At 33.8% G+C, this 17,185-nt stretch overlaps 1 protein-coding gene across 1 annotated transcript; it reads right to left on the bottom strand.

Annotated features, from left to right (window-relative positions):
- Positions 1–652: 652 nt before the first annotated feature.
- On the bottom strand, positions 653–5,557 carry LOC112274918 (lecithin-cholesterol acyltransferase-like 4). The gene is made up of 12 exons (XM_024504773.3): positions 5,114–5,557; positions 4,802–4,893; positions 4,534–4,652; positions 4,196–4,331; positions 3,850–3,901; positions 3,614–3,714; positions 3,240–3,422; positions 2,932–3,089; positions 2,728–2,782; positions 2,374–2,427; positions 1,807–2,083; positions 653–1,473 (listed from the first exon to the last, which is right to left on the bottom strand). Exons 1-12 carry the CDS (start codon positions 5,379–5,381, stop codon positions 1,235–1,237), a joined length of 1,734 nt encoding a protein of 577 aa, XP_024360541.1. The 5' UTR covers positions 5,382–5,557; the 3' UTR covers positions 653–1,234.
- Between the last annotated feature and the right edge of the window lie 11,628 nt (positions 5,558–17,185).

Below are 17,185 nucleotides of genomic sequence, written 5' to 3'. Positions count from 1 at the left end.
TATTTTGGTGCGGTTATCATTTTGCTACGTAGGTGATTTGGTACGATTTGACGCTAACAGAATGTCAGTAGTCATTACAAATTATTCCCAACACTCAGGGGTTTTGGTGGTACATCACATGATTCAGTACATTGCCTCTTAACTGTTACTATGAGTAGGTGTGGCACAGAGCAGTGACTCAAACGAAATCTGGAACTTAAAATACTGATCGTGACCACTTGACTCTCGCAATACAACTGTTATTTCTAAACTTGAGTTTTCTTGGTTTCATATTTTTTTCCCGAGGTCAGTGTATACAATGTCTCCAACTACGTTGACCTCTAACCTTATCAGAAAAGAGCTGACGTGAGAAATCGTACGGATTAAGTAATTCGACACTAAGGATTTAAATTTCTGTATACAAAGAGTTCTACAGTTATATAACCAATTGTTTAGTAGCTTTGTAACCAACTGCAGTTCCAGTTCTCACAGATAATGAGAACAATACAGGACAATTGCTGCTAATTTTGCTACTTCTGAAAGTTGCACTTGAAATTTTTTGCGACCCGTGCTACGTTGGTCAAAAATAATTACCAGATGTGTAGGTGAAGATTCCAACACACACATACGACAAAGAGGCTCAATAACAGCAGAACAAGGTCAGAAAACCCAATTGTGTACATCGCTGCTTTATTCACAATCTTTACAAGATGAGGAGATAAAGATAGTCTTCATACTACACAATTAACCCTTACGTCCTCTTCTAAGTCCAAATGAGCCACACAAATAAAGCTACGATATTATATGTATGTCACTTCCCTGAAGAAATGTTCTCAATATAAAGAATCAAGACGAAGCCTACGCTTCCTAGTAGAATATCAGAAGCACCTATACAGGATTCTTTCGTCGTAAATTGGGATTGGTATCTACAATGTTGGAATGATTGAACGACTTTTCCCACAACCAGATTTTATCCTACATTTTCAATATGTACAGCAAAGTCATAGACCTACGTTATTATCGTTCAGACAGAAATATTAATAGAATGTTGGAGCTTCTATGGCCCATACCTTGGCTGAATTGGGATGCGAAATTGAAACATATAGCTTGTGTAGGTCTTGAACAATAAGAAATAGGTTTACATAGCAGAGACCACCTTCGGCCTTTGAAGGGTCGTTAAAGAGGAAGCGAGTTCATTTGTAAGTCGTCAGCTTTCTTGCCAATTACAGCCCAGACTGACTGTTTCAATGTTGTATTAGTGCGTAAGAACACATGTATCATCATGGACGATTCGTTTTTTGTCAACCGTGCGAGCTTTAGCTTCCTTAGATGCTGCAACCATGACTTGGTCAAGAGCAGCCTTGGTTTCCTCTTCATCTACCCCTTCAGCAACACCGATGGTCGAGACTTGAAATTCAGATTCATCAACTTGGCCTGCCTTGGGATGAACGTGAGCATGGGCCTCTGCTCGAGTATCACTAGAAGAACCTGAGCCTGTCAAGAATTCAGTCATTGATATACGTGTGAGATATGATGGATCCCACCGCTACAAAACAAAATCTAAAATGATAATATACGAAGTTGGATTCAGTATTGACCTAGAATAGCATCAGATTTACTGTTGCACAGCCAAGCTAATAAAACTTCAAACATGAATGAGATCCATGGTGCAATTCTAAATAATCTGAGTTCTAGGCCACAAAGTATAAACATATCTCCTCGGGTAAAGTTTCTGAAAAATAAGACTCAATGTCTCATGTTATGAGCGGGAAATGCATATTATCAGGAAAGAGATGAACACAAAGCTGAATAACGGGAAAATATTACCTGTTTCAACTGTGGCAATATAGACTGTATTTGGTGGGATGCTAAGACTCTCCTCAGTTCCTTCGCGATCAACCACGGCAATGCTTTCTTCCATATGGCTATCAAACTCGAAACCACTTCTAGGAACTATGACATAGTCTGTTTCTGGATCGTATTCTGGGTCCGCGCCTCCAACCTTCAACCAATGCTTCATAATATGGAAAAAGTGTTGGTCCCTAAGAATGCTCCGGTGATCACCAGGAATTCCCACTCTCGCCTCAGCATTCAAACCATCAGCCTGTACACAAAAGCGAATACCAGAAACTAAATCTTATAGAAAACAGAACATACTTCTATATAGTCCAATTAAAAACCACACTTTGAAATCAAATTTCATCAAATATGAACTTGCTGTGTAGTATTCTCAAAATAGACTGTAAATTATATGACGTTCAATTCAACAGTGTTGAAAGGCCCGATTAGAACAATTAATGTAGACTTAGAATAGTCTCAAGAAAAAATGTTAAAGAACTACTTAAAATCATTTTCAACAAGAATATACGAATAAGCAATCATGTGCGAATTTACCATTGCGGATTCGACTGGAACAGTACCATCCCCGTCAACACATGAGAATTCAGCCTGTTTCATTACTGGGTTAAAGTTAATTAAAAAGCTACATGGCAGATGACAACAATTCAATGCAAAACTTGAAATCGCAGAGGTAGCATACCACAACTCCATGTAATGCGGTAGTATGTACACATCATAACGTCGGTGACATGCGAAGCAACAGGACTCCTACAAGTTCTGTCCCGTTCCTTATACCAACTTCTTTCGAAGGCTTGACCAAAAGTACCTTGTTGATGGAGGACAAACATATAAAAGTCTAGAATGATCTGGTGAGACTATTTTTTCAAAAAATGGTATTGTAAAAAGTACCTCCATATCCAAGATCTCAGTTAGCCTCTGCAGAGGCGATTTCTTGCTCCCATAGCTGAAAGAACAAGGATTAAGTTACTGGTCAGAGTACGAATGGCATGAAATAAGATCTTAAGGAAATGTTTACTGAGATAAAATACAAGCAAAGATGTCATTCATGGACATAGGGTTTCTCTTAAATTCAGTGCAAGGAAAAGAACTAACCAGGCATGGTAGGGGGTCTCAAACGATGTGCCGTAGAGATTGTAAAACTTAACACTTTCAGGGAGCTTGGCTGTCTGCAGGATTCTCTGAGTCTCAAGTGCCCACTTAAGAATGTCCTCGTTCAAAGGCAAAGGTATTTTAGCGCTCTTATAATCCAGCTGAGAGAATATCCAGAACACAAATGCATTGTCAAGCAGGATCGAGACAGACTGGTAAGGGCAACAGCATCAAATCAGTTGAAAACTTAACCATACGTTCTGCAGGTCAAATCAAAGACTCTTCCACAGGTCTGCAGATCAATGTCAAACCTTGTTATCTTTAAGAGCGGCAATCATAACGTCAAGGTTGTGCTTAGGCCCAAAAGTTTCCAGTAACACATTCTCGTCACCATTCTCTTCTGCTTTTTTCCGCCATAACCGCAGCTCAGGAGGTTCACTCCACTCGAAGTGAGGAGAGGCAATCAACTCGTATACTGATGGGCATTCTATCAACTGCAAGTATACTATCTCCAATTAATCTAGAATCATGAGAAGGAAAACACCAGGTGCAAGACCTATTCCAAAAAAATTTGTACGTAATAGGAAATCACAGGCGGTGAGTTCACCACTGTGACATATAAACTATATATACAATTTGGAATTCAAAATTGAAAAAAGAAGAGGCAAAGTATGAAGTTACATACAAGCTGATGCATACTCCACTTAGCAACGAAAAGTTCTCGCTGCCAACCTTTTACAAACTCCACACCAGTAAGAAGACAGTCCATGATGAAACCGGGAGCACCTGGAACGTAGTCACAACGTCAGACAACAAAATGGTGCAGAAATATTCATTCGCAACCCGAGTGAAAATACAATTTTAAAAAAAGAGGAACAGAGAAACCCTTCAATTATCTAGACGAAGAGAAAAGCCCGTTACCTTGAAAGGGCGCGGTAACAGCAATCCACGAATTGACATATCTCTCAAACACCTGCATTCAACAAACCACAAAAATTTAGCAACGGAACCTGGAGAAAACTAAGTCGATGCGCTGCAAGGAACAATGCAGCACGACGCGAAACTGTAAGGCGCACAAACCAAAAAATCCATACAACGTGAATAAACTACGTGAAGCATGTTAATACTGGATACGTACTGGTCGCTTAAGTGAATTCATGCTATCCTACACAAACTGGCACCTAAAGTCCTGTCGAAATTCTGACGTCTTTTAAATAACTAACAAAGCTGTTGGTCTTGTGGTCACAGTAACTCAAAAATCGTTTACCTCAGGATGAAGAGCCAGAAAAGACTTTAATACAATACCACCCATGGAATGCGTGATTATGTCCACTTTCTTGCCGCCGGATACCTCATACATCATCTCCAGCTTCGCTTTCAGTCGATCCATAGTTTCCCCAAGCCTGCATTACATTTGAAGACAAAATGATTGATAATACTGTCAAAAACAATTCAATTGGATGAAACATGATAAATTGACATGCCTTACTGCAAAAGGTCACTAAGCGAATGACGGCACTAGTGAGCCAACTGGAGCAGGTGGGATGAAATAGATGACTTGTGATAAGAAAAGCTCCTTTACATAAAGGTGAAAAGTAAGGGTACCTATTGCTTTGGCGGAAGTCATAACCGAAACCAAACAACGTTTTACCCTCCTCATAACCCCAATTTTTCAATTGCTCAATCAGATCGTGGAAGTAGTACACGGAATCAATACGCAAAACCTGCCACAGTCAGACATGTGAGTGCTAGAGACGATTGATTCCAGCATTTGTAGTAAATACGTTGATTTGAAGTACCATACGAAAATCCCAAGAATAGAAACGTCAATGTACACAACAGATGGGAGAGTCACAAAAGAAGAGAGACGAACCACATCAGGATCGAGAATATCACAGCTGTACAATCCAAACCGATCCTCTGGAACCTCGATTGTTATATTTTTATCCAATGAATGGGTTTTCCCTGCCAATTACCCACACATAAACTTCCATTTCAATGTCAAACATACTAGACGATTCATGGTGAATTCTGCCAAAACTCAAAGAAAAACTAGAAAGTTCCAAATTACTTCCAAACTTAGACACATGCACCGACTCAGGACCCTATTACACTACATCTCGTCCACAACACCTCAATTGTCCACCACTACTACCCAAAACATCAAACCAAAAAAACGTCGTACCTGTAACAGGGTCGTAAAAGGAGAAGAGCTTAGATCGAAACTCATAGTCAGCCTCAAACAAGCGCACCCATACCCTCTCCTTGCGGCCGTTCTGGTCCACGGCGTTGAGGATGGAGCCTCCGATGCCAGGCACCAACAGCACCGGATTCGAGTTAAGCTTTCTCTCCTTGTCGCCATCTCTCTGTCCGTCATCACCCTTGTGATGCCACGGCCACAAATGTTCAATCGTCTCTGTGATCTCTTCCACCACGACTTTGAAATACCTCATTCTCCTTCTCTCCCCTCCCCTCACTTGAAACTCAGCGAATTCCCCACTAATTTCTTAGCAATTCAGCTTCTCCCCGACAATTTCAGCAGAAACCCAATTCTAATCTACACCACAAACGTCTCTCCTGGACGAGCCACAGCATCAAACAGCAAAATCCGACCCAACCCGAGCACAACGCAAGCATCGATTGAAGGCAAGGGTCGCTTGAAGCCGCCCAAACACGTCCTCGTGAATGAATGAATGAATAGTTATCGGATGATGGATCCGAATATTCGTGGTGCAGTGGATGAAGACTGATTCGGACCAGATTGTGATGGGATTTCTTAGAAGGTAGCGTGCCAATAGAATGTGTTAATATTTAGTATATTCTTTTTGTGGTGCACATGAGTCCAAGGGAAGAAATGTGGTATTGTTTCCACTTTCACAAGCAACGTGTGAACGAACTTTGTGTGGGTTTTTATAATAGAGTCCAAACTTTGTGTAAAATGAGAGCTATAATGCTTCTATGTGTCTAACTTTGAAGGGTGCCTAGTTTTTTAGAAGGCAAAGAAGTTGTATCAAAGTGGCACATTTTTTACACAGCAAGAAACATGCTAATTTTGTTGTGGATTTTATTATGGAATAGAAGTATTTCATGCAATACAACTTTGAGAGATGGCACAATTTTTGGTATTCGATAAGAAAGGTATTAGACATATATATATATATATATATATATATAAATGATTCTTTTCAAAAAAAAAAAAAAAAAAAGCAAATCAAAAAATAGTAGTTGGATGAACAATTGGTAGAAACATGTTTGATTTCACAACAAAAAAATTTGAATCAATTGTTGATTTTAAAATTAGACCAAGAATAGAAGTAACCTACTACAATTGTATGCACATTTATTCATATTCTTACAAGTTATAATCAATCTTTTTTCTTCTTTTCAACAAGTTATACTATCTCATAAATTATACATAAGAAAAATGGACTGATCTCTATTTCTTGTTTGAGGATTTTCTATTGACTAATTCTCAAAAAATATGTTACAAGTTAAAAGTGATAGCACTAATTGTAATTGAAGTCATTCAAGAAAAAAGAATTACATTAAAATTTCTAAAGATATGATTTTTTTATAGATTATTAAATGACATATATGCATATAATATTGGCAAAAAACAGCAATTTAGATTTTTTTGGATTTTTTAAATATATATTTCTGTATTGTCAAATCAACAAAAATAGTAGTGCTTGGCCATTTAAAAATAGTGTTTTTTATTTGCAATAATTTAGACCCCATGTATACAAGTAAAAGATTTGAATCTACATTGGTTATGAAGTATGTTGTTAACAACTTTCAATTTGTAATAGAAAAATCTAAATTAAAAGAAAGTATTATCCTAAATACCGAATTATATTATTGGTAAATTTTTATTTTCATTTTTTTTTGTTTTTGAGTTTACTTTCTGAAATTTCCGATTAACACAAAATTTTGAAAGTAAATGCAAATTTTCATTATCAACATTTGCAAGTAGCATTTTAAATCAATTTCAATACCAAATTATTTAATGTTTTTTTAGAAAAATGCGTTACAAGTAAAATAAATTATAAGATTTTATTCCCTCTATTTTAATGTTTTAAGTCATATTTTCACAAGTCTCTCAAATTCTTCAATACATTTCAAAAATATTCAAGACTAAAAACATAGAATATTACAAAATAATACGTCATATTTTTTTATATAAATAAAGATAATTATCTTATTAATTTACTTATATTGAAGAGACAAGTGCAATTTATTTTGAATTAAATTAAATTCACAAAATTTATTTTAGTTTTTAAAAATTAATAATATAATAATTTTATAATTTTTTTTATAAATAATTCAATGAAATATAATTTCCATGATATTTTTTTGATGTTTGAAAAATAATAAAAAAACGATTTTAAAATAAAAATAAATTCAATTATTCTTATTATTACTATATTGTAAACTTCCGAAGTCATAGTTCTATTTTTTACAACAAGATTTTTAAAGAAGTCTCTGTCTAAAGCTTGATTATCCCAGAAAATTACACAATATTTTTTGAAACACTACATCACCTTAAAAACAAATAAAAATTGAGTTTCTTCATTAACATTGTCCTATTTCTTTTTTGAGATTTTATATAAATAATATAAATATAATAATTCTTTATAAAATCAGTTATTGTATTCCTAAAACTATTCTAAATCCTATAGTAGGTTCTTAACATTTTCATAGTCTTATTTTTTAATTTATTTCTTAATTATCTATTTTATAAAAAAAAATATTTAAAATTTTTTAATTCAATAATTTAAAAAATAAACATTTCTTTGTAAAATATTATTTTTCTAACAATTTTTATTTAAAAAATTAATTTAGTTAAGGTCAATTCTTTATTTAACTCTTTAACATGTATAATTTTTTTACAAAATACACATGTCACATAATCTATTTTTTTTCTATTTTTTAATTATATATATATATATAGTAATAACGAGTAAATTTTAAACTAATTAGTTTTCTGGGTATAATTTATTGTTAAACTGATATTTTATCTTTAAAAAATATTATTTTTAAAATTTAAAAATCTAATTCAATAAATTTATATTAGAATTATTAAATTTTTTATATTATTTTTAGTTTTTTTAACTTCTTAATTTATTAAATAAAAAATACATAGATATATTTTCTTAAATAGAAAATTTAATTGTTGATTTCACATCTTTTATACTAATATTCTTTAGTAATATTTATTTCATGTAATTTTTTAAAATATTAATTTGATTAATTTTGTAACAATATTTTTAATATGATTATGAAATACAAATCACATTATTTATTTATATTTTTTCAATGGCTTTACTTCTGAAATTATTGTAAAATACTATGTTATACTATATTAGAAATAAATGACTTATTTTAACAAAGATTCTATTTTAAAATTTTCTTTTAAAGTTTTTATTTAAATTATTTATTTTTAGTTTAAGATTGAATAACTATTGTTGCAATTATAGATATTTATTATTCTTTTAAAGACCTTAAAATAATCTTATTAATTTATTTTTTGTTGTTAAAAAATATAAAAACCTAAATATTTTAGTTTTCAAATAAAATAGTCTATGAAAATAAAAAAAAAAATATAATAAATATAATTATGAGATTTTTATAAAAAAATAATTAATTATTTTTAAAAAATAAACTTTATTGAATTTGATTAACTAAATTACATAAATATCAATTTTTTTACTTGAAAATAGAAAAATTAAAGAATATTTTTATTCATAATATTAAGAAATTAATATTTGATATATTTTTAGTGTATTCTTAATGCAACATCTTGGAATTATTAAATTGACACCTCTCCAAAAAATTTTCTCATCCTTTTCTAAAAATTAGTTGTTACTCATTTTTTTTGTACAATATATATATATTTATATATATATATATATATTTTCAATAAGTTTTTAATATTTAATGCTTACAAAACTTGGATAATTTTTGATATTATGCTTAGATTTCTTGCACCTCATATATCTCTTTTACTGCTGTTGTAGCAAGAGTCCGCTTTGGATAAATATAGGATCCCTCTTTGCATTCAAGTTGGGTCCAATATGGACAAAACCTTCTTAAATTCCTCTTTGAGTATTTACAAAACTATATTTGTAATAAACCAACAAACTTGAAGTTTGAAAATTCATAATCTAAGATCTAGGCATTTAAATAAGCTTAAAATTTGGGAGTACGGAATTTATACTTTTGACCATTATCACACAAATTCTTGGCTACAAATTTGTTACTTGTTGTTTGATATCACCAAATCCTTAGAAGGTACTTTTGAAAGTCAAAACCAAATTAAAAACTAGAAAATTCATATCCCAAGATCTGGCCATTCAAATAAGCTTAAAATTTGGGAAGACAAAACTTGTACCTTTGATCATCATTACATAAATTTTCAGTTATAAATTTGTTACCAATTGTTTGATATCACCAAAATCATAGTAGGTACCTCTGAAAGTCAAAACCGTAAATACCTGAGAACTAATTTCACCATTTCTCCCAAGTCAAAGTCTTAATTGATATGAGATTTTAGACATAGGCTCTTTATATCATAAGTGACATGTACAAAAAAAATAGGCTTCAAATTCGTCTTGATGCTCAAGTTCTAGCTTAAACCCAAAACCCTCTATTTCTCTAATTTCTTCAAAATCCTAGTCTTAATTTACTGATTTTAACTAGCCATATCTCATTCATTCTAGACTCAATTCTATCAATCCTTGGATATGAAATTTTCAATTTAAAGTCTTGTTTCTAATCCAATTCTTTGATTTCTTGTTAGTATCTTAAAACTCCTAATATGCATGAAAAAGTGATAGTAGGTATCAACTTAATAGCTTAAATTTAAACAAGCATAACTCTCTCATCTGAGTCCCAATTCATGCATTTTTTCAACCTAAATTCATACCAAGAAGTTCTTCTCTCTAAATATCTCTTTTCAACTTGCAAAAAATTCCTTCCTCCTTGCTTCTGAGCTTGCTAAAGAAATTGCAGATAAGGCCTTCAAAGTCCAAGTCAAAAACTAATAGTTTAAAGTTAAAAAAATACCAAATCTAATGGTTCAAGTTAGCACTATTAATGTCAATCAACTAATACTATCCAAACTTCCATTTATTCTTAATAAATAATCTAAATACAACCTTAAAGTCAAAATTCTTCTTACATCTACAAATATAACTCTGAATCTACTAAAATCAAAGATTAAAAAGAAAGTAAAAGGAATAAAAGAAGTTTTTAAGACTAAATCAAAGATAAATTTAAGGTTAAAGATAAAATAAAATTTAGCCAAAATTTTAGAAAAGAAAAAAAAAGAAAGTAAGAAAACTTTTCCAAAACTATAAAAAAATTAGATTTATAAGAAGAAAAAAGAACTTAATAAAAGTTCAAAGAAAAGTAAGTCAAATAAGGTTTTCATATATGAATGTATTTACATCATAACAACATCTATCTATAATTTCAAACAAAAATAGATTACATTAAGTAGATGATTGCAAATAATTCTATTAAATGTTTCAGGTAGACATTATCTTGTACGTTGTCTAGTATCCCAAACATACGCATGTAAGTCAATAATTACATATATAAATAGATAGAAGTAAGTAAAAGTAGATAAAAGTAAGTTAATTCTATAATATTTATTATGAAAGCTTCCTAAAAGCTTCATAGACATTGCTTTGACTTTATAGGTGTCTTTATTTGACTTTTTGGATTAGAAACATGGTCAACAAGTTGGCCATGTGCCACACATGTTGTAAGCTTGAAGATCAAGCTAACTATGTGGCCCATACATAAAAAAACTTGCCTTGTAAGTTAAGGCATGTGTTCTACAAAGTCAACACATATTGGATGTCCTATAGAACATCGCCACATAGCTCTTAGTTAGATAATATATATAGAGACAAGAGTGAAGTCTTCTTTACTCTTGTCAACTTCTTTCTTCCATCTAATCTACTTTCAAGGGTCTCTAGTTTTCTTGGCTTTTGGCAATAGCCATTCTAGTTTCTTTCTTAATATATCTATCAAGGTATTTCTATTTTGTCATCTTTCTTTGAGAGAAGTCTTAATTTTTTATTTATTTTTATCATATTTTTGTCCTTGATAGATTGATAAGAGTACACTTATAATATCAGAGCTTTATCTAATCTTGATTAAGAGTGGATTATTCCTTTCTTTTGATAAGACATAAGCATATTAGAAGTTGCGGATTATCCTCTTCTAAACTGATATTATCTTTAGTATTTTCTTTGTTTTCAAGTCCTCTTTTCTATTTGTGTTGAGCGATATTAGACATCTTCTCTTCTGTAAGTGTTATCATGGCAGAACTTGCTGAAATGAAGAGTGCAATGGCACAAATGCAAGAGCAATTGAGGGAGTTAATGCTTGCGATGCATCAACTCAATTTCCTACCACAAGAAGCAACAAGATATATAGGAATTGAAGATATAGAAATGATTAGAGCTACTTCAGCATCTGCACCAAATCATATCCCTTCTCTTATGGTAGAATGCCCTTCCAGTGTTAGAATATCAAGAATTATCCTATCCGAGAAGTTTGAAGGAATCAATTCAAAGTTTAGAGGATTTATTAATCAAGTACAACTTTTGATTGAACTTCAATCCCAAAACTATCCAACTCCATGATCGCAAGTTACAATCATTGATATGCTTCTTTCAGGTTCAGTTGTCAAGGACATGAATCTCAAAAAAAGGGAATCCTCAATACACTCTTCTATTACTGAAGAGAACTAGAAAGTCACTCAAAAGGTGATGTAATATTAACTAGAATGGCTATTGCCAAAAACAAAAAGACTAGAAAGTCTTGAAACAAGACTAAGATTAGAAAGGCGTTGTCGTAGTGTAAATGCTTATAGTATGTAAAAATTAGTTAGAACACATTAAATGTTAATAAAACTAAATGTATGTTAGAGTGGATAATAGATTAAATTAAAAAGAGTTGGTATGAAAAAACTTTATTTTATTTTCCTTACTTAGTTTGTTTATAGTATATAAAAGTTATAGAACCTTAATGTTAAGTATGAAGCCTTGAGAGGAGATAGGGGCCTAAAGATGAAGATTTAAACTAATAGGAGGTTAATTGGGAGGGATGAAACCAAGGCATGGTTGGATGAAGGTAGAAATAAGGATCTTCATCCCCATTGGTCGAAATCCATGCCCAATGGACTTTTAGGAGGCTGCCAGCGACCTTGATAAGGGTTTCGGCGACTTCAAAGAGGCCATTAGGAAATCAGAGACAAGGGCTGTAAAGTTTAGGGTTTTGACTACAATTTTTGTGGAAATTTTATAGGGTTTGGAGTTAGGGTGAATAAGTTATAGCCGTTTGAAGTTAAGGTATCAATTTGAAACCTACTGTTACTCTTTTGAGTTTAAGAGGAGTCTTACGGAAGCTTTTGGAGATCGGAAGGTGCGGCTAAAAGGACAACTTTAAGACATACATCTTTTGCAAAGGAAATTTTGCATTTGGAATTTATGTGAAGGATTTATAGGGAGTTAAAGACAATGCATTCAAATCAAAGGCAGTAAGTAAGCGGTTTTGTTCAAAGTAGTGTTAGGAGCCATAACTTGAATTTTCGAACGAAATTTTCGCTCAAATTTTAAAAGAATGTAAACATTTGTGTTAAAAAGCTATCTATATAAGTTTCGTAGCATTTGGACTTATGTTTTGTGAGTTATGAAGAAAATTGCGCGCGGGTATATAAAGATTAGGGTTTGAAGCGACTATTAGGGTTTTGAAGATATCTCAAGATCCGCGACGAATTTGCGGTTGAAATTTGTTTTACAAATTAATAACAACATATCAGTACTTTATGTAAATTTTGATCTTATTTGGACGGTTGGATCAAGAGTTATGAGGTGTTGAGGTTCGGGAGAATTCCCACATAAGGATATACAAGGTTTTAGAGTACTTCTACCATATTTTGGGTGTTGTTGGTTATTTAAGACTTAAGTATTTGATGTAATTGTCCCAAAAGGAGAACTTATGTATATAAAATTAGGGTTTTCTTATTTTAAGCTTGATTGAGTAATTAGTGACAGCCAGAAGCCCAGCGCTTTCTTGAGGCAAAACCTCTCTACCCCGACAGCGTTGACAAGAGTGAAGAAGGCTTCATTCTTGCCTCCATATATAATATCTAACTAGGAGCCACATGGCGATGTCCTACAGGACCTCCAACATGTGTTGACTTTGTTAGCCATATGTCTTATCTTGCAAGGCAAGTTATCTATGTATGCGTCACGTAGTTGGCTTGTTTCATAAGCTACTACACTGAGGTAACTTATTCCACAAGCTATCAAAATATGGTTAGCTTTTTGGCCAAGTTTCTGACCTACGAATACATCTAAATTCATAACTACGTCTATAACGCTTCTAGGAAGCTTGTCTAGAAGATTTTATGAAATTATTTTATTTTACTTACTTCTACTTAATTATATAAGTAACTATTGAGGTAAATATATATGTTCATAACATTACCCCTCCTTCTAGGGAAGAGTTCTACGAGGAGCAATTTTCATATGTTGAAGAAGTCCAAGATATGTCAAATTATATTTGCTACATACTTCGATCTATGCTCTCTTCAAAGATGGTTGATAGGTCCTATCAACCATCTATAGTGTCTCATACTAGGGTTAGAAGACCACCCTATTATTTGATCATTGTTAAGGCCTTCATAACTTCCTTCAAATAAAACATTTGGAACACCGTTGTCGTATTACGTGCTTTCCTGCTCGAGAACGCGCCGGACGTCTGGCTGTAGAAGGTAGTATGGAGATTCGCTAATATTCAAGCAGTCTATCGAGTTTTGACTATTGGAATATAAATGACTATAAGAATATACCATAAATCTATACGGATGTCCTTCGACTGCTCGCTGAAGTCCTTTTTGCCCCAGCTGGTAGGTCTCTAGACGTTACAGAGAACCCCGAACAACCCAAACTGCTAATCTTTGATAACGCTTTATACTCACGATCTTGTATCCACTGACTGTCTCGTTAGATTAATCCAATAAATTTCATTCACTCCGCATACTCAATCTTATAGACACCCTTTTAATTCTTCATCACAGACGTAACTCGATTTCACAAAACAATTAAGAGTAATCACACCCACTTCATTAAAATCCCGATTCACCAGTACAGCACTGACTTTAGCAACGATTGCCTCCGTCTTCCCAAAACCCTATGAAGAAAAAAAAAACCCAATTCTCTGTCTTTTTTCCCCACTCTGAAGCATGAAGCTAGCTCTTTGATCCTTCTAAAAAAACTTATTCTCTCCCCCCCCAAAAACCTTATTCTCTCTCTTTCATTTCTTAACCTATCCTCCTCTTTAATCCTAATTCTCCCCTCTCTCAAATCCTAGCCTCTGAATTTCTTCAATCTTCCGTCTTGGATCCGGAATTGGCTCCAACGTCAGAGCTTTTTCCTCCGTTTTTACCTTTAAGAGATCCTTTTACCGAAAGGACGTTCCTGGAATGGCACAAAGGACGGAACAGCCTGAAACAGAATCGGAACCCCCGTAATCGGGACCACATTGAGTCACCCAACCAATTCAGGTCTCATATTGGCTAAGAGGCCCGTAGTAAGACCTGGATGTTCCCGCAATTGGACCGCATTGGGTTGTCCGACCAATTTAGGTCTCATATTGGATAAGAGGCCCATAGTAAGATCTGGATTGGATGTCTTGAAATTGGATCCAATTGGCTCTTCGAACCAGATTCACCCGTCGTTGAATTGGTCCTTTCCCTTTCTGCTGACTCATGTTATTAGAATCGAACGGAGCATTTCAATATGCCCCGGCTGACTGTAATGGGGTGACTGACCCTGGCCTCTCAGTATTTGCACTGGAATTGGTCATTGCTCTCAATATTTGAGGTAACTAAATATTAATAAAAGTCCCCTTTCTTTATATTTTCATGGTATACTTGTATTACAACACAACATCCACCCCCTCTGAACCTATGCATCCTCCGGTATGCACCAGTTTACCCAATTGCTGTTTGATTTAGAATATATTCTCTATGTCTTTGTCCAGTTCGTCTTCGTCATCTTCATTATCCAAATCAATTTCATCTTCTTGCTGCGGAATCTCTATACCTTCATTAAGGTCTTCCATATTCATCTCCGTGTATCTTCGTTTAAATACTTTTACTCGCTTCCCTGCAATTGGTATTTTCAATTTTGTACCATCTAACTCCCGTAATGAGTAAGTCGCATTATCATGAACAGTTGTTACTACATATGGTCCAAACCAACGTTTTGAAAATTTCCGCAAAGTACTATGTTGATTATCCAAACTATTGTCATAAATAAGTACCCAGTTACCTTTCTCAATTGCTTTAGGTCTCAATCGATGTTGCTTATCGAATCGCGCCTTGTTTTGTAACCTTGCTCTTTTTAACCTTTCCAATGTTATTTGCTCATCTTCCGATCTTAGCTCCAATTGTCGAATCCTAATAGCCAGAAGTTCTTCTCTTGTCAATCCATCTTCCCATGGTAGCATACTCTAAGTAAGTACCTTTTCTTCAATCGGCATAATTGGTTTTCGACCTGTCAAAAGTTCTACTGGCATATATCCTGTCACCGAACTATGTGTTGTTCGATCAGCCCATAATGCAAATGACAAAAGTCGTGGCCACTCTTTAACTTTCCCATTACAAGCTTTAACTAATGCTTTCGCAATCGGTGGGTGACCACGTTCGCTTTTTGCATTCCCTTCCGGATTATAAGCAATAGTCAGTGATAGTTTAACCCCACATCTTTCAAAGAACTTACGAGCTTCTTGTGTATTTAATTCTCCACGATCTGCAGTGATTTTTCCTATGCATCCGTAGCGGCAAATGACATCTTCAAGCAAAAACCTACAAATTCCCTCTGTAGATTTTGTCCTCAATGCTCTTCCTTCTACTTGATTTGATAAATCTTCACGAGCTAAAACCAAATATCTCATCTGCCATAACCCAACTGGCATAATAACCAAATCAACAATCCATTTAAAATGAATAGCCAGAGGATACGTAGGATGAAGACCATCTCGATGTCGGATATTAGAATACGATTGACAGATTTCACATGACTCTACAAATGAGAGCACATCTCGATACATATTTTTTCACCAATATCGTTCCTTGAGTTTAGCAAAAGTAGCCCAGATTCCTCTATGCCCTGCCCATAAACTATCATGGAACTCCTTTAATAATTTTAGTTTTTCTTTCTTTTTGCCTATCACTCGTTGTGGCATTCCAATTCCTTTCTTTGGTCTCTTCTATAAGAATCCATCTCGAAGCAAAAATCCATATGCTTTTTTTCTTATTTGTTTGAATTTTTCTGTAGACCAATTTCCCTGCTTAGTCAAGGTATTCAAGTAATGACCAATATCCAATAATTCTCCTTCATAAGATTCTTCAAGAAATAACTTGTCTTCTCTGTTGAGATTTGATATTGAATAGAATTTCAATCTGACGTCATCAATGTCTTCAACCATTTCGTCCTCCCTCTCGTATCTTGGTCAAGATAGCATGTCTGCTACTAAATTGTCCTTCCCAGTAACATGCTTAAATTTTGGATTTAGTGACTTAATATAAGCAATCCATCTTAACATTGCAATATCTGGCATTGAACAGTTAGTAATCATTCCAAGCAATGGCAAGCAATCTGTTTCAACTACTACTACTGCCCCAATCAAATAGTCCTTTTCAATTTTCATAGCCGAAACGACTCCACAAAGTTCTCTTTTGACTTGCGAGTATGCACGCTAACGAATACTTAAAACTTTAGCTCCAAATCGAATTGCAAATTTATTCCTACTTGAATCATCTTGACCCATAGTCCATCCAATGGCAATTGGACTAGCATCGACAGTAAGAATCACTGGTCTATTGCACTTATAATCAACCTTCCTCAATATTGGAGGTGACATCAATAATTTCTTGAAACTTTACATTGCCTGAATATGCCTTTCTTCCCATTTAAATCGATAGTCCTTGCGTAACAATTCATATAATGGATCCGCTATGTGAGCATAATGAGGGATCCAGATTTGATAAAATACACATGCATCTAAAAACCTGCGAACCTTTGTTAAAGAATCACAATCCTCTTTCATCCTTTCAATTGCATCAACTTTAGTCGGATCTGGTTTTCTTCCGTAAGATCTACATAAATGTCCAACAATCACAACTTCTCGTACTCCAAATACGGACTTCATACCCGATAATGTAAGATGAGCT

The sequence above is a fragment of the Physcomitrium patens genome, chromosome 22, assembly GCF_059467195.1.
Source record: "Physcomitrium patens ecotype Gransden chromosome 22, ASM5946719v1, whole genome shotgun sequence".
In the NCBI taxonomy this organism is placed as follows: Eukaryota; Viridiplantae; Streptophyta; class Bryopsida; order Funariales; family Funariaceae; genus Physcomitrium; species Physcomitrium patens.
The sequence above is the reverse complement of the archived record's forward strand: the minus strand, read 5'-3'. Positions and strand labels throughout refer to the sequence as shown.

Coding starts and splice junctions, on each gene's coding strand:
- LOC112274918 (XM_024504773.3), bottom strand. CDS start 5,381: ATGAGGTATTTCAAAGTCGTGGTGGAAGAGATCACAGAGACGATTGAA. Junction 3,423..3,613: donor AGTGGAGTATGCATCAGCTT/GTATGTAACTTC, acceptor GTATACTTGCAG/TTGATAGAATGCCCATCAGT. Junction 2,783..2,931: donor GAGACCCCCTACCATGCCTG/GTTAGTTCTTTT, acceptor TTGTTCTTTCAG/CTATGGGAGCAAGAAATCGC.